This window comes from Zootoca vivipara, chromosome 15, assembly GCF_963506605.1.
Source record: "Zootoca vivipara chromosome 15, rZooViv1.1, whole genome shotgun sequence".
Taxonomy (NCBI): domain Eukaryota; kingdom Metazoa; phylum Chordata; class Lepidosauria; order Squamata; family Lacertidae; genus Zootoca; species Zootoca vivipara.
This window is the reverse complement of record NC_083290.1, coordinates 8,311,761-8,338,621: the sequence shown is the minus strand read 5'-3', so window position 1 is coordinate 8,338,621 and position 26,861 is coordinate 8,311,761. Positions and strand designations below refer to the sequence as shown.

General features: G+C 45.7%; 1 protein-coding gene across 3 annotated transcripts in view; it reads left to right on the top strand.

Moving 5' to 3' along the window:
- Nucleotides 1-26,861, top strand: part of NF1 (neurofibromin 1) — a 175,617-nt gene that overhangs the window by 136,222 nt on the left and 12,534 nt on the right. For all 3 annotated transcript variants that reach the window (XM_035139245.2, XM_035139246.2, XM_035139244.2), the window contains 15 exons: nt 3,689-3,903; nt 4,740-4,801; nt 4,962-5,076; nt 8,883-8,984; nt 10,213-10,353; nt 11,745-11,871; nt 14,122-14,253; nt 15,395-15,530; nt 16,584-16,741; nt 17,184-17,303; nt 17,599-17,726; nt 18,827-18,927; nt 20,050-20,192; nt 22,878-22,924; nt 24,061-24,277. In XM_035139245.2, coding sequence (XP_034995136.1) covers nt 3,689-3,903; nt 4,740-4,801; nt 4,962-5,076; nt 8,883-8,984; nt 10,213-10,353; nt 11,745-11,871; nt 14,122-14,253; nt 15,395-15,530; nt 16,584-16,741; nt 17,184-17,303; nt 17,599-17,726; nt 18,827-18,927; nt 20,050-20,192; nt 22,878-22,924; nt 24,061-24,277 — 1,944 coding nt within the window. The remainder of the gene's footprint in view (nt 1-3,688; nt 3,904-4,739; nt 4,802-4,961; nt 5,077-8,882; nt 8,985-10,212; nt 10,354-11,744; nt 11,872-14,121; nt 14,254-15,394; nt 15,531-16,583; nt 16,742-17,183; nt 17,304-17,598; nt 17,727-18,826; nt 18,928-20,049; nt 20,193-22,877; nt 22,925-24,060; nt 24,278-26,861) is intronic.

The window sequence follows — 26,861 nt, the reverse complement described above, 5'->3', positions numbered from 1 at the left end:
GATGGTTTTATTGACTGAGTTGATCTCTCCTTTACACTTGTACTTTGTTTCCTAGCAGCTGACCTTGGGGCAGATTTAAAGGGTCAGCAGGGTCCAGTATAAATTTTGAGTACGTCAAATGTCTGTATCAGTGATGAGCAGCTACCTGCTGCCTCTTTCCGTCCCATCTCTGTTGTCCCTACATTTCTCTCTCTGCTGCTTACAGGAATTGTGAGTGCCTCCCTCCTAAACACTGTGCTTTCTTCTCCTGCTGTGCAGCTGTGCATGAGCCTGCCTGCCTGTGCATAGCAATCGGGACCAGGATTTTCTAGGAGCCATCAAAGTAGGGACAGTTCTGACAGCAAGGAAGGGGAAAGGCTTTGAGGGGCCTTATCTGGGTCACAAGATGCCTGTTGAGGAGCAACGATCCAAGCTAGTGCACACAAATTATTTGAGGAATCAGGTGCGATTATACAATATATCCAGTGAGTGTGACACTCACTGCATTAAACTGAGCATAGGAAGGCAACTCAGTAGTGATGGGTTGATTTTAGAGTTGTCTCATCAGCTGCTGAGCCATAAAGGTGCTTGAGCACGTTCCTAATAATTGTTGGGAAAGTGAGTTAAATATCACAGACCTTCCCTTGCTTAAAAATCTAATACCGTGTTTCTCCTAAAATAAGATGGGCCTCAAAAATAAGCCATGGCAGGCTTTTCATGAGTAGAATAAATATAAGACATACCCCGAAAATAAGCCGGGGGGGAGCAGGTCTGGCAAGGAAAGGAAGGCATTTAAGCGCCTTCGGAAGAGCCGGCAAGAGGCAACAGCGCGCTTGCTGGCGACCTTCTTTTCATGCCACTCGCAGTGGCCGTCTCCAGCGCCGCCGCCGTGCTTTGGGGCTTGGTGCGTGCCCACAGCCACCTCCGCAGCCCCCCCGGGATTACCGTCGCTGCAGCCGCGCTCCTGGGCGCTCTCGGCACTTCCCCCGCGGCCGCCTCACTGTGTTTTACGGGGGTGGGAGCCGCTTCGGGGAGCACAGCGCAGCACGAAGAGCCTGGTGAGAGGCAGCTGCGGCTGCAGGTGAAGCCCAGGATCTGCGTGGGCGACTGGGGGCGAGCGCCCTGAGCGCTGCGGCGGTAGTGAAGAGGCGCCCGATCAGCTGAGAGGCGGGCTACCGCCCTGTGCATCTCTCTCTCTTCCTCCCCCTGTGCGTCTCTCTCTCTTTCTCCCCCTGTGCGTCGCTCTCTCTTTCTCCCCCTGTGCGTCGCTCTCTCTTTCTCCCCCTGTGCGTCGCTCTCTCTTTCTCCCCCTGTGCGTCGCTCTCTCTTTCTCCCCCTGTGCGTCGCTCTCTCTCTCTCTCTCTCTCTCTCTCTCTCTCTCTCTCTCTCTCTCTCTCTCTCTCTCTCACACACACACACACACACACACACACACAGCCCACCTCTCGCTTCCTCCCACCTTTTCCCCCTTCCATTCTACCGGTATGTGCCCAGCCATGAGTTGCCTGTTGATTTCCTCTTGATGGCCGAGACAGAGAGCGGGGCAGGCAAACTGAAATTTAAACTGCAGCTACGGTAGGAAAGTGGCGAGCTCTTGCAGACACGTGGGTGGTTTTTTAAAAACTGACATCCCCTCCCGTCCTGAGAGACCCAGACAACTTGCATTCCTAGGCTTCAAAGGTTATGCATATGAAAGAGGAGATTAAGGAGATAGATAAAGACAACTTCCTATTATCACCTTGCCTTTGTCCTGAAAGGTAGAAACCTTATGGTAGCCATGAGATCTGGGCATCAAAGGAAATTACTTAACAGCTTTTTGGTAAAGCCAATTGTGATCTCAGGCAGCATCTGGCTAATCAGTCCTGAGAGACAGAAACGTGATTTCTAAATAGAGAAATAAACACAGCCAATTGTACAGCATCTGTAAAATTCATATCAAAAATCATTTCCCTGTTATGATCCAGCCCCCGAATAAGACATCCCTTGAAAATAAGCCATGGTGTGTTTTTTTTGAGGAAAAAATAAATATAAGACGTGTCTTATTTTAGGAGAAACACGGTACAAGTACATAAACCCTTTGAATTATAGCCAGGATGGCAGATCAAACTTTGATGTACAGCAGGCATCCCCAAACTTCGGCCCTCCAGATGTTTTGGACTGCAGTTCCCATCATCCCTGACCACTGGTCCTCTTAGCTAGGGATCATGGGAGTTGTAGGCCAAAACATCTGGAGGGCCGCAGTTTGGGGATGCCTGGTGTACAGTGTTGTGAAACTGTTTAAGGTAAGCAAAAACCAAACAAAACCCTGTGCGCTCTATTTTAAATACATTATATATCAAGAGAGCTAATGGAACCTGTGCTTCATATTTGCTGACCATGCTATGTATGACCTCTAGCTCTTCCCCTGTAGCCCTCCTTTATCTTCTCCTCTCTCATTTTCCATGTAGTCACACTATACAAAGCTGCAATTTAGACTTGGGGGCTATATATTTTGTGTTTTAATAGAGTGAGGTTTTAGTGTTGCATTTCAAATCACACTGTGAGGTCTAAGGGATGCTAAGATCAGTTCGCTCCCGCTGAAGGTTCTACAAGCATCGTAAGGTAGAACAAAATTGACTGCCTGTCGTGACCGTAAATTAGGGATGCATGTAATGTTGCCATCGGGTTTAAAAATAAATTGTAGGGCAACCTTTTGCTTTTGTGGTTAAAGAAGAATACACTGTAGAGATCAATATCTGGAGGGAAATGTGGAGCATTTAGGCAATTCTCAAACCCATGGTGGGTAAAGCGGTCATATGGAGACAGGCAGTGCCACTTTGTGATGAAACAGAATTCCTCTGCCCAGGGTAACATGCTTCCCTGCTCTGTTTACTCTTTGCTGATCTGAAGTAACCCAAAGTTTTCCACTTTGAGCTCCTCTTCTCAAGCATCCTGTGTGAATATTATTATTATTATTATTATTATTATTATTATTATTATTATTATTATGGCTCTCTGATTCAGTTACATGAGCATACCTGCCTTAAAGCAGGTCAGACTATTTCAGCCCTGTGTTTAATAACTCGCCTGGTAGCCAGAGGCCAGAAGGAATTATGTGTAGGCACAGGAGTGGGCTGCCTGGTTTCTGTATTGGTTGAAGAGCAGTCCCTCAACTTCCCTCTGCCAGCACACATGGTAGGATGCATTTTTTTTAATGAGTTTACTAAGAGGCTAGTATTCAAGGGTTTCTGTACTAGACACTTAGAGGGGGGGGGGTGTCCTCTCCTGTGGCCAGCATGAAAATGCAGAATGCTAACCTCTTATCCAGGTGAGTAAAAAACGTTATTTGCAGGCTAGTAACTTTTGTCTACTTATTTACAAGGCTGGGCTGTTTGTCCCATCTAACCCCAGTAGTGTCTGCTCCAACCCTCCCCAGTCTGGTGTCCGCCAGAGATAGTTGGAACTACAACTTGGGCAGGTGGGTTGTGCATTTGGAACCCTACTCGCTGTTGACATCGCCCAGAGCTGGGCAAGCAAAAGGAGGAGAACCATCAGAGGCATGACTATTACAGAAGGACATAGTTAATAGTTTTACTTTATTTCAGGCCAGTTCCTAAAATTGGCATTTACCATAATATGTACGTTGTAGTGGGGTGTGTGTGTGTGTTTGCGATTTAATCTAAACAGATGGAATAAGATTCGAAGTACCTCTTTTTACTTCCTTCAACAGAGGAGACCAAACAAGTGTTGAGACTGAGCTTAACAGAGTTCTCACTCCCCAAGTTCTACTTGCTGTTTGGAATAAGCAAGGTGAAGTCGGCAGCTGTCATTGCATTCCGATCCAGTTACCGGGACCGGTCGTTCTCTCCCGGCTCCTATGAGAGGGAGACGTTTGCACTGACTTCTCTGGAAACAGTGACAGAAGCTCTGCTGGAGATTATGGAGGTACGATATGTGCAAGGCAAACCGTGAATGTGCCAACAGGTGTGGGTTGAATTCAGGGTTGTAGTTGGTACTCAGTTAAATCTTTGGTTGGTTATTTCTGGACAGGACAAATTTTAATCAGCGATGCCACGAGTTAGGAGTGCATGGGCTTATATTTTGAGGGAGCAAGAAAGAAAATGTTTCAAATGACCTTGCTGACTGTGAATGGCAGCACTTGGCTTAGTCAACACATGTAGCAGACTCAGTTGGTAGTGGATAGTACCACTCCCATAATCTTTGACCATAGGCCATGCTGGCTAAGGTTATGGAAGTTGGTGACTGCCAACATTTGAAGGCCACAGGTTCCCCTTCCCTGCCTTGTACCTCAGTACCTCACAAAGGACACTTTTGTTGCATATGTGAATAACGCCAAAATGTGCCTGTTAACTTAGCAGTTAAAGACAGCAGGCAAAAAGCACGTGTATCCATAGGGAGAAAACTGTTGTTTACCAATTACTGGAATGGGATCATAGAATCATAGAGTTGGAAGAGACCACGTGGGCCATCTAGTGTAACCCCCTGCAATGCAGCAATTTTTTGCCCAAAGTGGGACTTGAACCCAAAACCCTGTGATTACGAGTCTTGAGCTCTACCAACAGCTAATTATATATCTTATATATACATATATAAGGCAATTATACGTATGTAATGCTGCATTTATTTTTGCTTTATTTTAAAAAATAAAAAGCAAGCATCAGAAAGAGAAAGCGAGCACACGCCTGAAATTTAATATTGCTTTTACCTTGACATTATTTGCTCAGACACTGTTGCTTTTGCCTCCCCCCCCCCTGCTGTAGGCATGTATGAGAGATATTCCGACCTGCAAGTGGCTTGACCAGTGGACGGAACTAGCTCAGAAGTAGGTCATTTTGCCCCCCACCCCCCACCCCAAGCTTGTTTGGTGGTACCCCTGTGTCACATTTGCTATTCCTTCAGCCATCTCCCACCCCCACCCGATTTCACTGCTGGCCTTAATCTAGTCAGTGGCCTGCTTGATAGCTGCTTTCCCTCCTCCACAGGTTTGCATTCCAATATAATCCGTCCCTCCAGCCAAGAGCCCTGGTTGTCTTTGGCTGCATTAGCAAACGGGTGTCACACGGACAGATAAAGCAGATCATCCGGATTCTTAGCAAGGTATGTACCCTCCTTTCCCACCTGCCCACTGTTTCTTTTCTTTTCATGTAGCACTTATTTCCAGGCTAAGGCACTTCAGCCCATTGAAACGCATACTGCCTGGAATCTGTCGACTCCTGTGAAACATTTCAACTCCTCCTGTGAAACATTTCGGTGCTGTGCAGTACGCTGCGGTCACAGAAGGCTTAAAGTCTTGTGGCCTTTTCGTGGTAGTTGTTTGTTCTGTCTGAGGAGTTATGGTGGTTCAAGGCACCCCCAAAAGTTTTGGGGTGCTTGTCTGCCCCCTCACACTTGGATGTGCTTCTCCCGGGCATGGCACAGCTACATAGAATGCTTGGGCTTGTGGCATGCGCCACATTTTGTGGCAGTGGGCATTTTCCCCATAACATTGTACTTTAGCTGTCAATAAGATCGCCATTCTGGATGCCCAGGATTACACTCTGCTTAGCTCACAACCCAACTCTGAAAAACAACCCTGGATCCAACCCTATTGACGACACTTTTGAAACAAGCCCATCAATGAGAAACTGACAATCTATGGTGGGGGAAGCAGGGCTTTCAGGCTATGTGAGGAACGCTCTTCTCAGCCGCTTCAGTTTTCTCCTGGAGCCCTTAAAGGGATACATCTCACAGGTTGGATCTGTCACAGTGTGAATGGAGGCAGAATGTGAAAGTAGTGATCCAGCTGCTCTATATTGCATAGTGCAGCTGGAGGCCTGTCTGCCATCCTATTGCTTTACAGCTTGTGTAGTAATGATAGGCACCCTTACCTCAGAGTAAGACCCATTGAATGCAGTGTTACTTCCTTCTGAGTAGATATGCTTAGGATTCTTCTGCTTGTCCATTGTAAACATATTAGATCTTGTAATGCAAAAGTGGGCCTAAAAAGATTGATGAGGGCATTATCACTATACTGCCAAAGAGAACAGCTAGCTGTGAATTACAAGAAAACTGAAGTTAGGTGTTTTCAAGAAACTATAGGGCCCATAGATGGTATATGGATAATCGGTTGATCTTTAAGTACTTCGGCCTTATTTTTCAGTCAATAGGGTCATCAGAAATATGCAAAGAAAAAGAGTCTCAGAATGCCAAAATTCTGACATGCTTTTTCCATACAAAAGGTGGCAATCACATACCATCAGCACTTGAAGTGTTTAAAGCTAAACCCCTAGCATAGTTATTATTTGGGGCTCAGATTTGGACAGGAGCTCATCCAAGATGATTCTGTAGATCATCTTGGATCTACAGAAGCTGTTCATTCTAAATTCCTAAGGCAATTTTTTCTGTTCCGTCCTGTGTTCCAAATGGTTCATTGCACTTGGAGGCTAATCTCCCTTCTGTTGAATTACAGATTTGGTGCAGGACATTTAATTTTTGGCTTCGCTTAAATTTAAACCCTGCTGGTCTACTACCCTTAGTATCACAAGATTGTCATGAGAGCATTTGGACTAAAATTGTCAACCAAAAGCTTTACTTTTCTGGTTTATCACCTCAATAGTTATTAAAGGAAATAATTTAATTAGACAGTGCCTATATATTAAGTGACAGAAAAATTTGGCCACAATAAGGAAATTTTGTCCATGGTATGATTATTTTGCACCTAGTCATTTTGACACGTTGGCACCCTGTTTGTAAAATTTAACAATTCCAAAATAGAGACATGCTTTCACAATATTGAATATACTGCCTTCAGCTGTACTTGTGGGTCAATTTTTTTTAAAAAAATCCACTGGGAATATGGTTATGTCCCTGTGGAGATGGGAGTATTGAGTCAGTGGCTCATGTGCTTCTGGCTTGCTCTCTTTATAAAGATTTGAGGAGTGAGGTTATTGCCCTTCTATTATTGTCCATGCCAGGTCGTTCAACCATCGCTACAGTGTCCTTTCTTTTAGCAGATCAAGATGATCAGGTGACAGCAAAAACTGCAAAAAATAAAACAAAATAGCAGGGGCAATTAGAATAAGATCTATTATTTGATTATTGATTTAAACCTCCAGAATGTATTTTGTATAGTTAAGTTTTTACCTCTATCTTCAGTACATGGATTTTTAAAAAATTGCTATGGCTGATGCAAATTTCTGATCTTGTAACTTGTATATCCAGCTGGTTTTCTGCTTAAATCTTTCAACTGGGAGGTACCTTTGTTGCTTCTTGGTTCCCAGAAGGGGAATAATAATAATAATAATAATAATAATAATAATAATAATTTATTATTTATACCCCGCCCATCTGGCTGGGTTTCCCCAGCCACTTTGGGCGGCTTCCAACCGCATATTAAAAACAGTACAGGGCCGCCTGCAGTTGTCTTCTGAAAGTAAAATAGTTACTTATTGCCTTGACATCTCCTGGGAGGGCGTTCCACAGGGCGGGTGCCACTACCAAGAAGGCCCTCTGTCTGGTTCCCTGCAACTTGGCTTCTCGCAACAAGGGTACCGCCAGAAGGCCCTCGGTGCTGGATCTCAGTGTCCGGGCTGAATGGTGGGGGTGGAGACGCTCCTTCAGGTATACAGGACCGAGGCCGTTTAGGGCTTTAAAGGTCCAACACTTTGAATTGTGCTCAGAAACGTACTGGGAGCCAGTGTAGATCTCTCAGGACCGGTGTTATGTGGTCCCGGCGGCCACTCCCAGTCACTAGTCTAGCTGCCACATTCCGGATTAATTGCAGTTTTCAAGTCACCTTCAAAGGTAGCCCCACGTAGAGCGCATTGCAGTAGTCCAAGCGGGAGATAACCAGAGCATGCACCACTCTGGCGAGAATCTGCGGGCAGGTGGGGTCTCAGCCTGCATACCAGATGGAGCTGGTAGACAGCCATCCTGGAAGTGCCATAGCTCACTGGCAGAGCACCTGCCTTGCATGCAGAAGGCCTAAGGTTCAATCCCCAGCTTCTTCTGGGAGAGGCTGCTGTCTGAAATCCTGAAGAGCTGCTGCCCATCAGTGTAGACAATACCAGGCCAGATGGAGCAATGGTCTCTAAGGCATCTTCCTGCTTTTCATATTTAGGCTAGAGCTGCATGCTGCTGGTACAGCAGAGAGAGGCTGTGGTTGGTCCAGAATGGGATTGTAGAACAAGTGAGTCCAAAGGGAAGTGTTGTCATCACAGGACTCAATCTTCTGCACAAATAGGGGGGAAATTGTGACATAAAGAATAGAAAGAGCAGAGGGGAACAGATAGACTTTTCGGTCAGCTGTGAAAGGGAACAATAAAGGGAAAAGATGGGAGCAATTTGTAGACTAACAGCTTGATGCTAGAATGAAAATAAACACGAAGCCATTTCTGAGGAGGTGAAACCATAGTGACACGGGGGTGAGAAAGGCTCATGTTAGCAGAGGCATTTGTGATTGACAGAAGCGGGAGAGGTGGTTGGAGAGTAAGAGCGCAAAAGGAGAGACTGAGCCTCAGCCTGGCATTTCAGTGGGATATATATATATATATATATATATATATATATATATATATATATATATATACATAGCTGTCCAACAAAGCATATTCTGCAATATAAAATATGAAATAATAATAACAACTATAAGCACAGATTTTAAAGCTAAGAGTATGACTCCATAAAACATACGTTATTGAAAATGCCTGGGGGAGCAACAAGGTCTTCAGGGGAACGTCTGCAGGAAGGCTGATCCATATAACTAGGGTGCCACCACTGAATAAGTCCTCCTCTCCCTAGTGATAACCCACCTTGTGTTATTGGGCAGGGGCAATGCAAATCAGCTTCTAAAATCTGGAGCAAAGAGAAGGGGAGGCATGCCTTGCAATCACAAGCCAATCCTCTTTTTCCTTTCTTGATTACAGGGTCTCGAGAGCTGCTTGAAAGGCCCCGATAACTACAATAGCCAGGTTCTAATAGAAGCCACGGTCATAGCACTGACCAAGCTGCAGCCACTTCTCAATAAGGTAAGCTGCCTGAGTGCTCAACAGCCTGCTCTGCATTGCTGTTTGGAGCAAATACAAGGTGGTTCGAATGAGAATGCTCCTGTAGTTCAAGCACAGATCTTCCACCTGTCTTTTCTCGCTGAACATCTTCTTTGCCAAAGAGGAATTTTTAAATGCTGCTGCTGTACATATTTGGCAGATGGACCTTAGTATGACCTGGCTTAAGACACTGTGGCCTGATGTCATTGGGACCATTCCTTGGGTTTGCACATTCTCTCCCTCGCACATTCTACTTCTTCGCCTTACTTCTTGGTTCTCAGTAAACCATGTTTTCTATTCTGGTTGAGAGGTAAACTATGGTTTGCGCTAATGGAAGTTTACTTGACTTGGTCATAATCAGGAAGTTAGGGAGGGAATCAGAGCACCCACAGGCAGGGGGGATATAGAGGGGGTGTTCGAGTCTGAGGTAAGGCACCAACAGCTAAATGCTGGTGATTTTGAGTTGATTGTTTTTTAGCAAGTGTTTTCAGTCTCTGCCAGCCCAAGACAGGATACTGAAGCACAGTTTGAAGTGGAATTTAGGATTCCATCTTTTCTCAGAGCTGGTAATTGTAGCTTCCTTGTTTCAATGAAATGGGAAACTGTGGTTTATTAGAGACTTCCTGAAGAGAGTAGCTGTATGTGTGGTCAAAAGGCTATTTGGCCACATAGAATTGTAGCATTGGAAAGGAGACCAGGGGTCATCTAGTCCGACTCTCTGCAATGCAAGAATCTCAGCTGAAGCATCCATGACAGATGGCCATCCAACTTCTGCTTATAAACCTCAAATGAAGGAGAATCCACCACCTTCTGAGAGAGCCCATTCCACTGTCCAACAGCCCTTGCCATCATTAAGTTCTTCCTAAGGCTTAGTCAGAATCTCCTTTCTTGTAATTTGAGTCCATTGATTTGGGCCCCAACCTCTGGCGCAGCAGAAAACAAGCTAGCTCCATCTTGCACCTTTACATATTGTGACTTACTAAGCCGCGACATATTATCCAAACCAAGCCAACGGGTACACAAATGTGATTCTCCCCAATTTGCATATATTATACCAGTTATAGGCCTCCTTCAGCTGTTAGGATTGTTTACATTGCAAAATGAATCCAGTGTACGTGATGAATGCAGCGTGTGACTTTCTGCTTTGGCTGTTCATCACAGAAGCGAATTTTGCATTTCAACTTTGTGGCTTTTCCCTTCCCCTGTCCAGGACTCGCCTATGCACAAGGCCCTCTTCTGGGTGGCCATGGCTGTTCTGCAGCTGGACGAAGTCAGTTTGTATTCAGCAGGCACAGCTCTCCTCGAGCAGAATCTCCATACCCTGGACAACCTTCGAGTATTCAATGACAAAGTAAGTCAGCCACTTGCCAGGAAACATCAATATACACACACACACCTGAATACTCTTTAGTCATGCCGGCAATTGGAGGTGAAACTTGCTTTAAAAACCATGCGGCTTTCCTTTTGAATTATAACTTGAGTGTTGAGAATGGAAGCAATTTCCCCAACCTACCTCTGGTTATTTAAAATAGTAATGGAGAAGACAGTAACAATAATAGAAGATGGTGTGTATGGGAATTGTCCAGTTGTGCTGCAGGCTTCATTAAAACACACGAGCCAGAGGAACTGCAGGTTGTCTGGGAAGCCTGCAAAGTAAGCTCCTTTCCCATGGATGTTCTTTTGGACCACAAGAGTCCACCGTGGTTCCTATCTCGGGTTTTGGTGGCGTGACTTTATTAGATAAAAGAGTTGGCTAATTTGCCAGGTAGTCTTGGGAGTGGTTCCCAAGAGTCCTGGCTGCGGTGGATTCAGGAGCTCCTGAGAACCCCACTCTTTGGGGGCATTGCCCATTGTCCCTGCTCTGGGATGGGGGCTTCAGGAGAATCCCAGGAGAGAGCTAGAGTGGTGCAGTGGTTAAAGGAAGGGAGAGACCCAGGTGCAAATCCTTACCCAGCCATGAAGCTCATTGGAGCACCTTGAATTAAATCTACTCTTCGTGAGCTTTAATGCTTTTTTTATATTGCTTTTGTTTAAACTGGATTCATGGTATTTTCTTTTCCTGTAGAGCACCTTGGGGATCCTTGTTAAAAACGTTTGCTTATTATTAAATTAAGTAATGAACTCCCAGCCTAACCTACCTCACAAGGTTGTCGTGAAGATAATATGGGGGGGAAACCCAATATATGGCCCTCTGAAATTTGCTTCTATGCAGAACTACCTGATCATAGGCAGCTTCTTGTATAGAGACAGGGGCTTTGTTCCTCCTTTTTAAAAAACAAATACTTGAAAAAAAATCCTACTTGTTCAATCCATTGCTTTCTAATTCTTTTACCAGCAAATATTTGGACAGGCATCTCCCCCAAAATGCTTTTTAAAGAATCCATTTAGTAAGCCTGCACAAATTTTAATTTGAGAAGAAAATAGTTCTAAAGGGCGGAGCCTTCTTAACACTTGTAGATGCATGCATGAAGGGATCTTTAAGTTATTATATTAATCAATTCGACCCTTTATTACAGTCATCTTTGTGCAAGTATATAAAATAATACCAGACGAAACAAAATAGAAAACCATAGCAATAAAATTTCTAATAAACGATCCTTGCTGAATATGTAATGATTTTAGCAGACTTATAATTTTGTTTAAATGCCTGGCGCTTTATGGTACTAGACGTTCATTAGCACGGTGGACCGGCATCTTCCCCCTCCGATGATTGTGATGGTCTGTACTTTGGTTTCCCAACAGAGCCCTGAAGAAGTCTTCATGGAGATCAGGAGGCCTCTGGAATGGCACTGCAAGCAGATGGACCACTTTGTAGGACTCAATTTCAACTCCAATTTCAACTTTGCGTTGGTGGGGCATCTGCTAAAAGGTAGGCAGGTAGCCCAGGTGGGCCTGCTTCCTTTGTCTCAGACCATGTCAGTTGGAGGTGCGTGTCCCACTGTTTACAGACACCCACTGAAACATTTCCCCATCAGGTAAATATTCCCATCAGGTTTTATAGAGGCAGTTTCATTGGTCAGGCTGCCAGGTAATTGACATTTAAAGCACACTTAAAGCCCATTCAGCCCTCTACAAAAATCCTGGAACTGTACCCTTCACAGAGAGACACTTCCAAGCACCGTTAACAAACTAGAGTTCATAGGATTCTTTCAGGCGAAGTGTTTTGAATGTGCTTTAAATACATAGTATGCACACAGCCTCTGTTTGTTTGGCAGACTCAGAGGGGGGCATGATCAGATTGGCAGCTGGCTTCAAATTAGCTTGCAGCCCCCAACGCAGCCAGTATTGTGACTGCTTGTGCTGTAGATAACAGATTGTGTGTATTGTCTTTCCGCTGACATTCTGTGAAGAATGATGCATTTATTTATATGTTGTCTGCTTTTTCACATGTTGTTTACGATGTGAATCTTATATACCTGTAAAGCTTTGTTCTCTGTTAATACATAAAAGGAATCTCTTAGTCTCCTGTTCCCTAGGATTCCCAAGGGGCCTTTATTCACTGTCATTAGAGCGGCAGTGAGGAATACAGAGCACCTCAACAGAATCAACAGAATGGAGGGCAAGGGGAGGGAGGGCTGGGAAGGACAAGTCAGTTGGAGGGAGAGAAGGAGCTGAGGAGAGAGACCTGTGGGGAGGAAGAAGGGGAGGAGAAAGCAAATGGGCAAGACCTCAGAGAGCAAGAGAAGAGTGAACACAAGCAACAGAGCCAGTAAGCTGAAAGCCTCTTTTTATGATGCAAACCGAGAGGTATTCCATAATGTTTCTGGATACAGGTAATCCTTGTTTTGCACATGTTCAAAGCCAAATGTGTGGGCCGTTTTCGGACCCGGAAGAAGGCAGAGCTCTGTTGTGCGCTCTACCAAATCAGGGGTTGTTGCCTGTATCCATTGCTGAAAACCACAGGAGGGGAGAGTGCTCTTGTGCTCAGGTTCTGCTTTCATCTGCTTGGTCGCTGTGAGAACAGGTTGCTGGACTAGATGGGCCATTGGCCTGGTTCAGCAGTTTCTTCTTATGTTCTTCTTCAGCTGCCTTGTACTGAGACAGGCCATTGGTCCACTTGGTTCAGCATTGTCAACAGACACACTTGGCACAAGTCAAGTGGTAGATTTGGGTTGGGCTGTGTGTGCACATTGGGAGTGGGGTGAGGGTGGGTGTGTCTTTTCCTCGTTTAAATGGTTGTGTGCTTAATACAATAAATAAATAAATCTTCATATTCATTGGACTCCAGAGTGATTACCAGTTTGCCCTTCCTTAGCTGTGGTTGAGAACCGTGTGCATTACTTTAGGATGCAGAGGAGGCAGATGAACTGAACCCTTTTGGGCTCCAGGAAGCAGTTCCTGGAATGCTCTCCTATGGGAAATCATCTGTGCAGGTAGAGAAACAGCACAACAGGGAGTAGGCTGAATTAGAACTCTTCTTCCTGAGATTACGGCGTTGGTAATGGCATCTTCCACCTGGCAGGTTGAGGTGATCTAGTCTGTACTATAGGCTCTCCCCCCCCCCCTCCATGTGCAGACAGAGCCCAACAGAACCCTATTCAGGCATTCTTGTAATTGGGAAATTCCACAACATGTGATCGAGGGGCAGCAGAGAGGAGCTCTCTAGCTCTGCTCTCCTCTGTTCTTGTCTCCCTCTGTGATCTGAAGGGCAACTGCCTGTGGAGGTGAGCCTGCTTCTGCTTTTGAAAGTTCTGGGCAGTGTAGACCCCTGAATTTCCAGGAGGGCAGGAGGCTCTCTGCTTCAAACAGTTGCCCTTCAACATGTGGAGGGCAACAGTAAGAGAAGGCAGTGTGCTTGTCCATCCCCCACCAAACACACACACACACACACACACACACACACACACACACACACACACACGATAATTTTCCTTATTAGAACACCTGAATTTGGTTAGTGAGATGGGCAGTTAATCCTGACCGACTCACAGTTGTCATTGCATCCTTAATCAGATTATAACTTCATTGAATGTCCAGTCCCTGTGAATGGTGCCTATCTCTGTCCTCACTTAAAGACCCTGAAATACATTGTGTGACCCCCCCCATCCATAAAATACTTTGCAACCATCTCCCTGCCCCTGTAGATAACTAACTGATTAATGCATTTTTACCCATTTAGGCTATCGGCATCCCTCTCCAACCATCGTGGCAAGGACAGTCAGAATTCTACACACGCTCCTCGCTCTGGTGAACAAACATAGGAACTGTGACAAGTTTGAGGTGAATACCCAGAGTGTGGCTTACCTTGCAGGTAAAAAAACCCAACTCTATTAGGCTTGTATCCAATCCCATTCTAGCACCCAATCTGACCATTCTTCTCTGTGTTATTAACAAAATGTAAGCAACAAAGGAGAGAGCTGGTGTGGTGCAGTGATTATAACGCTAGATTACGGCAGAATCTTCCCCCAGCCATGAAGTTCGCTGGGTGACTGAGGATCCCTTAGTCCGTCTCAGTCTAACCTACCTCGGAGGGTTGTTGTGAGGATAAAAGTTGGATGGGGAGAGAAATGTGTGTACTGCTTTGAGCTCCTTGGAAGAACATACAATAAAGGAAGAACTATGTTGTATGTGTCATTTTCCCTTTCCCACCCATGAAGAGCTGGCTTTTTAAAGGCTAAGCCTCTCTCAGCTCAATAGGATGGTTTCTGGAGTGTTTTCATCAGTACAGATCTGTAGAGCAACTCCTCATTTTATATTGCAAATTTGTTTGTTTGTTTGTTTCTATTAAGCCAATCACTGAAGCTTCTTCAGTGTGTTTGTTTTGGCAATTTATATCCCACTCTTCGTCCCTAGACCTCAGTTAAAAATTTTTTAAAAATGCTTTATTGAATTTATGTTCTGTGGAGCTCAGCACAGCATACGTGGAGCTTCCCAAGCAGACCATCCAGGCACTGACCAAACCCAGCCCTGCTTAGCTTCAGCAAGGAGGCTGCATCAGGTGCCTCCAGACTGTGCCCTGGGGCCCTCTCTGGAATTTGGCAACCTGTAAAAATGATGCCAAGCAACTGCATTGGAGTGCATTTTGCTTCTTTTCTGCAACTGATTCTGTTTCTGCCTGTCATGGAGAATAGACAAGTGTTGTGCAAGGCACCGAAGTCCCATTTTGACACCACTGGGACTCTGCTCAACCTGAACCCCTTCTTCCAAGTTCTTGCCAATGTGTTTTTGCAGCCTCCCTTTGGAGTCATAAGGGCTGGATCCCCATCCCACCCCCTACAATTAAAGGAGGCTTGGAATGCTGAATTCTTTACGCAGTAGCAGCTTCTGGACCTGCACTGAGTAATAAGAGAGCAGCCTTGCTTTACATATCACAATGGTGCTGTTAGGCTTTGGAAGATTCTGCGGCGAAGTATATACTTTGGACACCTGTTTCCTTCCTTTTATCATTTAAGCTTTACTCACTGTGTCTGAGGAGGTTCGAAGTCGATGCAGCCTAAAGCATAGGAAGTCTCTCCTCCTGACAGACGTTTCGATGGAAAATGTTCCAATGGAGACATATCACATACATCACAGCGATGGCAGCTTCAGGTCAGGGGTCCTCCTAAACTTTTCATAGGATGGTGCATTTTAACTCGGGATCAAGGCAATTGTCTGGGGAGGACCGTAGCTCACATGCTTTACTTTCAAAGATCCTGGGTTCTGTTGCTGGCATCTTCAGGTAGGGCTGGCGAAGGAAACCTGCTTGAAGCCCTGCAGAGAAACTGCAGCCAGTGTAGACAATATTGAACTTCCTGTGTTCACCGCACAATTTAAAACTGGCAGGTACCTGCTGCCCTCCAGCTCCCCTTGACTCAGCCAGTGGTCAGGCATGATGGGAGTTGTGGTTCAGCAGCATCTGGAGGCAGTGGCATAGTAAGGGGGGGCACACCGCCTCGGGCGGCAGGCTGGGCAGGGGGCAGCAGACTGGACAGGGCTGACCACCTCCAACTGCCGTCGCCACCATCGAGGAGAAGCCCCGATGCAAGCGAGACTGCCTCACTCCATGGCTTGCTCGCGGGTTTGCTGCGGTGCCACGTCGTATGCCTCCTGTGCGCACATGCGTCACAACACGTGCGTCGTGCGTCATGATGCATGCATCGCGACGGGCGGGGTGCCTTTAGGTTTGCCACCCCACGCAGCCAGGCGGCTAGCTATGCCGCTGTCTGAAGGGCCGCAGGTTGCCCGTCCCTGATTTCAAGCCATAGGTTCAAAATCTGCAAAAGCCAAAGTGGACAGGAAGGTAAGCATGTGTAATGCTTTAAGTTGAAGGCACATGATTGAGCAACGGCAGGAGGAAGGGAAGGGAAGACCATGTGGGAGTTGCTCCCAGCCAGATTAATTGATGACGCCTCATTGCCTCACGTCTCATTTGGAGGCAGGCAGCTAGAACGGTCACTGAGTCGCAGCTCTTACCAGTTTGGGGCCAAAACTTGAATTTCGGGGTGGGGGGAGCTGTGCACTGCGCGCATGGCAGAGAGTGTTGCGAGAGAGTCGAGGGCTGGCTGCTTTTGAAGGAGGGGGGGTTGCTGTCTGTCTTACTCTGTTCTTTTAACAATAAGTGGTGCATTGTTTTCTGAACTTTTGGTTTGTCCTCTCTTTCAGGACACTAAGGGAAAACCAGCCATGGTCTTCTCCCAAGGGCTCAGACAGACATCTCGCTGCCAGTTACCCAACGGTGGGGCAGATCAGCCCACGCACAAGGAAGTCCATGAGTTTGGATATGGGGCAGCCTTCTCAAGCCAACACTAAAAAGCTACTAGGTTAGTGGGGAGTTTCACTTCTCTCTTTGTCACTAGGTTAGAGGCATGTGTGAGGAAGGCAGACCTGCAGACCTGCGCCTAAGAGACCCTGGGCTGATCGCCTTTTTATTTTTCTCTCTTAACTGGGGGAGGGTGGGGGATAAACATTTTTGGTTGTCGTCCGACACTTTTGTGGCAAGCTTCACATTCAGCTTCCTGCTCTGACTAGACTTGCCACTCAAGAAAATGTGCACCCTTTAACAGCCCTATTAAAGTAAGCCATCTCTAGTTACCTACTTGCCAGCATACCTTGGGTGTACGACTAATTTTTTCAGCTACAAATACCAAACCGTTATTGTTCAGGCAGGATACAGAGTGGATGTGAGTGCATGCCGATTTACCGTTTTCATTTCCTGATCTGTTTCCCACGCCCTGCTCTTTGATTTTGATTTTTTTAATATAGGTACAAGAAAGAGCTTTGACCATTTGATGCCTGACACAAAAGCGCCTAAAAGACAAGAAATGGAATCTGGGATCACCACACCTCCCAAAATGAGAAGAGTAGCAGAAAATTATGAAATGGGTAAGGAACAAAGCTATTGGACCCAGCTACTAGTTAACATGTCCTGGCAATATGAAGGATTGCAAATATAGCAGGGGAGTGGGGAACCCAGCTGATCTTAGGGCATTGATTGACATGGCAATCATGGTTGAGTCAGGAACTGAAGCCTGGTCTCCCAGGTACAATATCGGCTTTCTCTCAAGCGAGACACACTTGCTCTCATACTAGTGATTTCCATCTGTTATGGTGGCACAATAAATAAATAGATCTGTCCGTTCTTGCTTTCCTTATTAAATACGTTGCTCTCTTCCTACAGAAACTCAAAGGATATCGCCGCAGCAGCACCCTCATCTCCGGAAAGTATCAGTGTCAGAGTCCAATGTCCTCCTGGATGAAGAAGTCCTCACAGATCCCAAAATCCAAGCCCTGTTGCTGACCATCCTGGTACATGCACTTTTTATCTCGTTCTTGGCGTCTTCAGGGGTATGGTTAGATTTCCACCATGGGCAGTTCGCAAGTATTACTTGCTTTACGTGTGAAAGGTCCCAAGTTTGACCCCTGGCGCCTCCAAGTAGTGCTGGGAATTGTATGGAGGAAGTTGGTGCTTTGGTGAATTCTGAGGCAAGAAACGCCATCCTAGTTCTCACCAAAATCCTACAATCCAAGGCAGAGTCGCTCCAGATGACCTGGGGTTTGAAAGTGTGATGCTAAACACATTGTCAGGCATCCAGCCCACTTGATGTTCTTCTGCTAATAATAACGTCAAAATGATTCAGGAGGCAGTTTTGTCCAGCTCAAGACACCCATCCTGTATTTTTTTATCAAGCTTCATTCTTCCCCTATCTCCCACCAGAAAAGTAAAAATCCTTCATCCAGTTTTATTGGGCAGCATCCTACCCCAGATGCACTTTTTATTGAAGAATTTACACAGAAAGTACACCTAGAACCTGCCATCCACGCCTTAGTAAATGACACCCCTAAATATTAGCCTCTTAACTGTTTTCAGTTTTCTTTCTGTAAAGAGAAAAGCACCCAGGACATAAAACATCCCAAGAAATCCATTTTCTTGCCTTGAGGTGCTTATTTGGCCAAACCAATGTACCAAAGCAGTCCTGTGGGGCTTTTGAAGCAAAACTGTCCCAGGGAAGCAGATTTAAGTGCCTTGGAGGGATAAAAGACTCATAGATTTGTTTGGGGAACTACTCCAAGGTGCATTGGGATTTGACCCAAATCTGTTTGTGTAAAGTTTTTGTTGTATTGGGTGAAATTATGTGCACATTTGATCAGTGTTCATAAGATATCTTCCCATTCCCACCCTGCACAGATCACAACAGATATAAATGGTTGCCCCTGTGGAAGTGATTGATTAAAGTCTGGTTTTTCTAGTTTTCTGCCGTAGTGAATAGATTCATAATCTAATCAGTTGCTTGCATTGTGTTTCCTCCAGCATGTTTCAGAAGCACAATAGTCAAGGCTCACCAGGACTTATGTTGACCCTTTTCTTTCTTTCTGTCCCCTCCCCCCCCTCTCTTTTTTTTTGGCAGGCAACACTAGTAAAATATACGGCAGATGAGTTTGACCAGAGAATCCTGTATGAGTATTTAGCAGAAGCCAGTGTGGTGTTCCCAAAGGTCTTTCCTGTTGTGTAAGTGTTCGCATCTTCTCACAACGCATCTGCTTCCTGCTTGAAGGTTTTTAATTATGAAGTGATATACAAACTCTGCTAAATGAAAGGAAATTTAAACACACTTATCTAATGGGGACCCAGGTGGCGCTGTGGTTAAACCACTGAGCCTAGGGCTTGCTGATCAGAAGGTCGGCGGTTCGAATCCCTGTGACGGGGTGAGCTCCCGTTGCTTGGTCCCAGCTCCTGCCAACCTAGCAGTTCGAAAGCACCTCAAAGTGCAAGTAGATAAATAGGAACCGCTACAGCGGGAAGGTAAACAGCGTTTCCATGTGTTGCTCTGGTTTGCCAGAAGCGGCTTTGTCATGCTGGCCACATGGCCTGGAAGCTGTATGCCGGCTCCCTCAGCCAATAATGCGAGATGAGCGCGCAACCCCAGAGTCGGTCACGACTGGACCTAATGGTCAGGGGTCCCTTTACCTTTATCTAATGGGGGTTGGATGTGCTTGTCACTGGCTCTGGCTTTACCTACTGTTGGCCTCCAGACTTTCTCTCTACCTGTTCCGATAGGCACCTGACCCCACTCTTTGCTGATATCTCTTTCTCCCAGCTGAGTGGAGTGACGAAAAAGGCACCATACAGTGAGGATGAATGGTAGATAACTCCTTACAGAGTTTCCATTCAAGGTTGATATTTGTTCAGAGGATTGGCTCCACTTGCCAATGCATCTCTGGGAATGAATTCCCCAAGCCTAAAACCATACAGATGTGCAGCTTGCTGTGTCATAGTTGGACAGCTATTACAATCAAAATTAACTGGAGCCAGCTGTCGTCAGCTGTTAGGAAGTGCATGTTTATCTTGAGTTTAGCTGCCATGCATGTGCACCCAAAGAATCTCAAAAATTGTAGTTTGGAAAGGTGCTGATAATGCTCTGTTAGAGATCCCTAGCCAGCCTTAAAGAAACACAGTTCCCTTGCAAAAAAAGAACAACTGTTGATGCCTATCTGTCTGTAATGCACATACATTACAAACCACATGTTGTTAGGATAGATTTGTTGGCTAAAATAAGCTGTACTGTCCACCTTGCTCGCTGTGATGAAAACTAACAACTGATAAACTGACATGGTGTGTTTGGTTGCCTAGGCACAATTTATTGGACTTCAAGATAAATACCCTGTTGTCGCAGTGTCAGGATCCCAATTTATTGAATCCGATTCATGGCATTGTGCAGAGTGTGGTTTACCATGAAGAATCTCCGCCACAGTACCAAACTTCTTATCTACAAAGTAGGTATCTTGCAGCTCCTTTGAAAAAAAAGGTCTCAGGTGCTCAGCTATAGAATAAAGGCTAAACCCCACAAGCATGGTTGTTTTTTATTCTATATACTTTGCTTTTCTCTAAAAGACAAATTGGATTGCCTTTCAACAGAAAACTGTTCTGTTCCCTCCCTCCGAAGACAAAAGCCTGGAATCTGGTCTGTATCGTTACTAGTTGCCAGGGAACCCAGAAGAGAAGCTTGACCGCACAAGCTGCATTGTATATTCCATCCTTTACCCCAGAAAAGGCCCTGTTCCTGGTAGATGCCATCCTTTCTTTCCTGAAGGAAGGCACCAAGAGCAGGGTTTCACCAGTGGATCATCTTGAGGCCTTGGTGTTTCATTCAGGAGAAGGTCCTTCCTGGGAGTAGCAGTGCTAAAAGCTCCTTCCCTAACCACTCTTGGCTGCATTTGCTTTTGCTTTAGCAGACCCTTTGGCGTCACTTGGTAGCTCTCAGTCAGAGATGAGGGACCTGTGGCCCTCTAGATCTTCTTGGATTAAAAGTCCCATCTGACTCGGCCAGCATGGGCCGTGGTCGGCTATGATTATAGGTGTAATTCAAGAATACCTGGAGGTTCTCCATCCCTAAGAACATAAGACAAGCCTGCTGGATTAAGCCTGTAGCCCATCCAGTCCAACATCTTGTTTTCACACTGGCCAGCCAGATGCCTGTGGGAAACCAGGAAGCAGGACTTGAGCGCAACAGTGCTCTTTCCACTTGTGAGTCCCAGCAACTAGTATTTAGAGACGTATTGCCTCCAGCAGTAGAGGCAGAACCATTGTGACTAGGAGCCATTGATAGCAGATTGAACAAATAACAGTGGGTCCAATGGTCAAAAAGACGGTTTCTGCATGTGCTGTAGAGGGAAGTGAGGGGCAGATGGGGCTTGTCAACCTGGTAAGGTAACCCATCTAGGAGAAGGGAAACTCTGGTCTTAAACACCCGCTGCCTTGCAGGATGTCTTCGGGAGAAGAAAAGTCCAAGAAGTAAACCATACACAGATCTGGAGTGGAGACTCTAAAACGGTTTGATGGCGCCTTGCACGCCTCCTTCTGGCAGCTCCTGCAGTCCAGCTGGTGTCAAACGTATTGCTCTGCTTTCCTTTGGGCCACATCAACGAGGCCAAGAGAGGGGTCTTGTCATCTAAGCAGCTCAGGACCTCCATACACTCTGTCCAGGCTTGCACCCTGGGGAGGTCACTCTGGTGCTGCTAATGCAGTGGTTTGACTTCACCCCAGGAGGCACACTCCATTGTATCTCTCTCTCTCTCTCTCCAGACGAATGCCAAAAACTCCCAAGCTGGGAGCCATCACTCCTCATTCTTGGCATTCATTTCTTAAGAAGCTGTGAAAGACCACCTTAGATTCTTTAGGACGATTGCTGAAACTTCCCTTTGATACATCTTCTTCTTCTCCTCCCGTTTTCCCTTGAGAGACAGGGAAATGTGTTTAAATGGCTTTTATGCCGCACTGTTGCATTTTATTATTTTAATGGAAGCAGCCCCGAGCAACGGATTATTTTATTGTGTACTACATCAGATGCTAATATGCGAGTGATAGGAGAATATTATCAAAACAATGGGCTGTATCCAATGCATTCCATACTCAGAGTAGATCCTTCGGAATTAACGGACCTGTTAGTGGCAATAAATGGATCAACAGTGGGGCAATTGAAATGTTAAATGTTGTACTACACTGATTTGGGCTCATGTGTATGACATCTCTTGGTTTTTCCACACTGAATTACTTGGCAGCGAAATGTGTGAATGGATACACTTGCAAAGCAAGTGCATTTGAGGGGAAATGAAAGTGTGTGCAAAAGGAAACATAAAATATAACAAGAAACTCTACCAATAAATCTAAATCTAGTAATAGTCTCTTTTGTAGCCTAAAAGCAATGTGTTCTGTCACATGACAGAGAAATGGTAACATATCTCCTAGCCACTGCTTGACAGTTACTACTGGAGGAAACAAAATGCCACCCACATTAGATACAAAAGTTTGGGAGAACATTGAAAGATGTATCAGTTCAACGAAATACAGTACAGTGGTACCTTGGTTTACAACCATAATCCGTTCTGGAGGTCTGGTTGTAAACCAAAACAGGTTGTAACCCAAGGCGCACTTTCGCCAATGGGGCCTGCAAAAAAATTTGGTTCGTAATCCAAAAAAAGGGATAAGCACTTCCGGGTTTGATGTGGCTGTAATCCAAAACTGTTGTAATCCAAAGCGGTTCCAAACCAAACTACCACTGTACAGGATAATGTTAAACCACAACTATTATTGGGAAATGTGTAAAAATGTTTTGTTTTTCTGTTTGTCTGCATTTTTGTTTCTACAGTTAAAAAGAACAAAAATTGAATATTTTGTCATTACCTCTGCTTTGTATTTGTCCTTCTATCTACTATTACAGTTTTTTAAAGAATTTAAAAAGTGTTGTGTTTTTTATATGAAAAATTGTTCATGGTTTCTTCGAATGGCCCATTGAACAGTTATCACAGGATGCTGATGTTGTCAAGTGATGTTTATGCATTTGCAAACATTTGCTTTTGATGAGCAAAGTATGAGGAAGTTCTTGCGAATGTACTTCTTTGGATCTTACCCCATCTTTCTTACTAAGGTGCTCATTCATGTTTTGCTTTTGCTTATTGCAGGTTTTGGATTTAATGGCTTGTGGAGGTTTGCGGGACCATTTTCTAAGGTGAGCAGCTTTCAGCTGAAACCTTACATGGCATTTGTAGTAATGCTTGGGTGGACAATTGTTGGTTAATTGATTTAATTATCCACCCCCACGCCCGATAGGCTACATCGGCTAAATAGTTTTTCATGATTTATCAGTCAGCAGCTTAAATAAAATAATAAAGTATTGTCTCCTGGATGACGTCCCAACCCTTTGAGAGTAGACAGGGCCATTCAAGAGGATTCTTTCCAGGAGAGGAGCCGTCGTGCCCTCCTGGACTGGCCCTTTCTGCTGGCAGTGCCACTGGACTTTTGGGTGAGATCCCTCAGGCTCATAACTTCAAAACAATTACAAACTTTTTGGGTTTGTTTTGTGCAGCTTCCCCATTGGCCTCCCTGCCCCATCCAGCTGGGGGCACAAGGAGGAGAAACAGCACTCCACAAGTCTTGAATGTGTAGGACCTGTTCTATGTGGGGCTACCTTTGAAGGTGACCCGGAAACTGCAACTAATCCAGAATGCGGCAGCTAGACTGGTGACTGGGAGTGGCCGCCAGGACCGCATAACACCAGTCCTGAGAGATCTACATTGGCTCCCAGTATGTTTCCGAGCACAATTCAAAGTGTTGGTGTTGACCTTTAAAGCCCTAAACGGCCTCGGTCCTGTATACCTGAAGGAGCGTCTCCACCCCCACTGTTCAGCCCGAACACTGAGATCCAGCACCGAGGGCCTTCTGGCGGTTCCCTCATTGCGAGAAGTGAGGTTACAGGGAACCAGACAGAGGGCCTTCTCGGTAGCAGCACCCGCCCTGTGGAACGCCCTTCCATCAGATGTCAAGGAACTAAGCAGCTATCTTGATTTCAAAAGACATCTGAAGGGCAGCTCTGTTTAGGGAAGCTTTTAATATTTAATGCTGTATTGTTTTAATATTCGATTGGGGGCCTCCCAGAGTGGCTGGGGAGACTCAGCCAGATGGGCAGGGTATAAATAATAAAATTATTATTATTATTGGGAACCGCACATCCCAGGAACAGTGGGGCAGTAGGAAGCTTCTTCAGACGCACACACCTGTGGCCCTAGATTGTAAGCCAAAGGCTTTCCCCCTCTTAGTGAGAACTAACAGGTAGAGATGGAGCTGATCTGTTTCTCGTTTTTCCAGCAAACACAAATCCCAGACTATGCTGAGCTCATAGTCAAGTTCCTTGATGCCTTGATCGACACCTACTTACCTGGGATTGATGAGGAAACCAGCGAGGAATCCCTGCTGACACCAACCTCTCCTTACCCTCCTGCCGTGCAGAGTCAGCTTAGTATTACGGCAAACCTAAACCTCTCCAATTCCATGACCTCACTTGCAACTTCCCAGCATTCCCCAGGTCAGTTCGCCATGCTTTCCCATTGCTTACGTCCAGGGGGAAGGATTTGTTAAAACACCTTTGAGGGCACTGCTCTCTTTTTGGGGGGTTGGGCTCTTTTCACTGGCGCAGCTTATCATCACCCCTTGTTGAGCCTCAAGGCTCTGTTCTGAGACTTATTCTCAGAGACGTTTCTTCCACCGAATTTGTGGGGGGCAGAGGTGGGGTGAATTTCCACTCGCCTGTTCCTGAAGTTGGCACAAATCAATATGAGATAATACATGCAATGAAGTAGTCTAGCTTCATAGACAACAATATGGGATCAGATCTTATCTCAGCCCGGTGGCTTCCTAACTGCTTTGCGATAAAGCATACTTAGACTTGGTTTGTCCCCAAATGGCAGTGTTGATACTAATGTACAAGTGCGGAATTTGTTCTTGGGGGCAGAATGAAATGTCCCGAGAAGCTTAAAAATAAACATCCTTTGGGTTCAGTTGCTAGGGTACATAGGAAGCTTCCCTAAACTGTGTCAAACTGTTGGTCCATCTAACTTAGCATTGTCTCCACACTGACTGGCAGTGGCTTGTCAAGGTTTTGACAGCAGATACATATCCAGCCCCACCTCCAGATGCCACTGAGAATTGAACCAGGGACCTGTTGCATGCAAAGCGGGTGCTCTGCTGCTGAGCTAGAGCCCTTCCCCACGTTACCCAGAGGCAAACAAGCATTTGCCAGAATCTACACTCTTGCTTTCATCCATAGCTCTTTGGTGAGCGAACCTCTCTGCAACTGTGAGTTTGCTACATTGACTTGTTAGGTCTGCGCTTAAAAGCATCTTGGGTGTATAAGTAAAAGGATATTGTTAAGTAAAAACAAAAACAAATCCTAAACACACATATCTCGATTGGATCAGGCTAAAGGTTTCATCTAGTACAGCATCTTGCTTCCCATAGCGACCAGCCAGATGCCTCTGGGAAACCAACAAGCAGGACATCATGGGAAGAGCCCTCCCCAACCCTGTTCTTTGCTCCCTAGCAACTGATGCTCAGAGAGACATTGTTCCTTATAGTCATCAAGGCCAGCGTAGCTGCTGTTCTGCATTGTTGTTGTTGTTGTTTAGTCGTTTAGTCGTGTCCGACTCTTCGTGACCCCATGGGTCTGCATTAATTTGCCTAATTCCCCTTTAAAGCCATGTAAGCTTTTGACCATCCTCACTATACCTTGTGGCAGTGCCCCAGCCTTTGAAAGTCCTTGCCACTGCTATAAAGCTATAAAACTAGGTCTAGAGGGGTGGGGTAAAGGTAAAGGGACCCCTGACCATTAGGTCCAGCCGTGACCGACTCTGGGGTTGCGGCGCTCATCACGCGTTATTGGCCAAGGGAGCTGGCGTACAGCTTCCAGGTTATGTGGCCAGCATGACAAAGCCGCTTCTGGCGAACCAGAGCAGTGCACGGAAACGCTGTTTACCTTCCCGCCGGAGCGGTAACTATTTATCTACTTGCACTTTGACTGCTTTCGAACTGCTAGGTTGGCAGGAGCTGGGACTGAGCAACGGGAGCCCACCCCATCATGGGGATTCGAACCGCCGACCTTCTGATCAGCAAGCCCTAGGCTCTGTGGTTTAACCCACAGCACCACCCACGTCCCATATATTGGTTTGCTAATACACGTTTTAAAAAGATGCAGAAACTGATTTGCGAAAGTCCCTGGCTCATTTTAAGAAGTATTTCCATCTATCGTATCCTGCAAAGCTGTCCATCCTTCTGTAGTTGAGAAGGCTCCAGACCCTAAGAGCTTGGTCAGGAAGACTTTTTGCCTCCGTAGGCTAAAGAACAGGGGAAGCAGCCCTTTGCAAAGCCATCTAGCTCAGTGTTGCTGATCTATGACTCCAATATGTAAAGCTAATGGCCAGGGGTGATGGGAGCTGTAGTTCAGCAACAGCCAAAGGTTCCCCCACACCTGCTGTGGACAAATCTAGTATTTTTACAGTATTACAAGTGTCTGAAAAGCAAATGTTTGAAAACTCTGTATGTGGCCAGGACAGGGGGTGGGGGTGGAGAGAAATGGGAATTCACTTTTTGTACTCCTGACTAGCTATTTTAACTGAAAGTGAGGTGCTAGGGGCTGTGGCTAACATGATATCCTACACGTCTCTAGGTTAGAGCCCCCATGTCTATCCCCCCCCCAAGTATTCATATGGAGGGCTTCAGAAATGCTTTCTGACGTCGGCCAGTGCTACAAAAAGGGAGCGTCTTTCAACCCTAATCCTTTCCTGGCTTTTGTAGCTATGCCTTAGCTTCTTATACCCAAACAGAGTTTTCTTTCTTGAATTGGAAAGTGTTTTGTTGTCCTGTGCTAAGAGTCACGTCCTTAGCAATGAGCAAAGAGTAACCACATAATCCTGTTCTTGCTGTTGCTTTCACCTGAAACTCGGAGGAGGAACATGTACCGCAAGCTAGCGTGGAATTGTTAAGAAACAGACCTCTCTGCCTCTAGGTCATAGAACTGTTGAAAAGAAGCTCTTGCCATCCAGAGGGAGGGGGAAACAAAAAACTTTTTCAGCATGGGGAGGGTGGGACTCCTGTGTTCAGTTCCTAAGACCCAT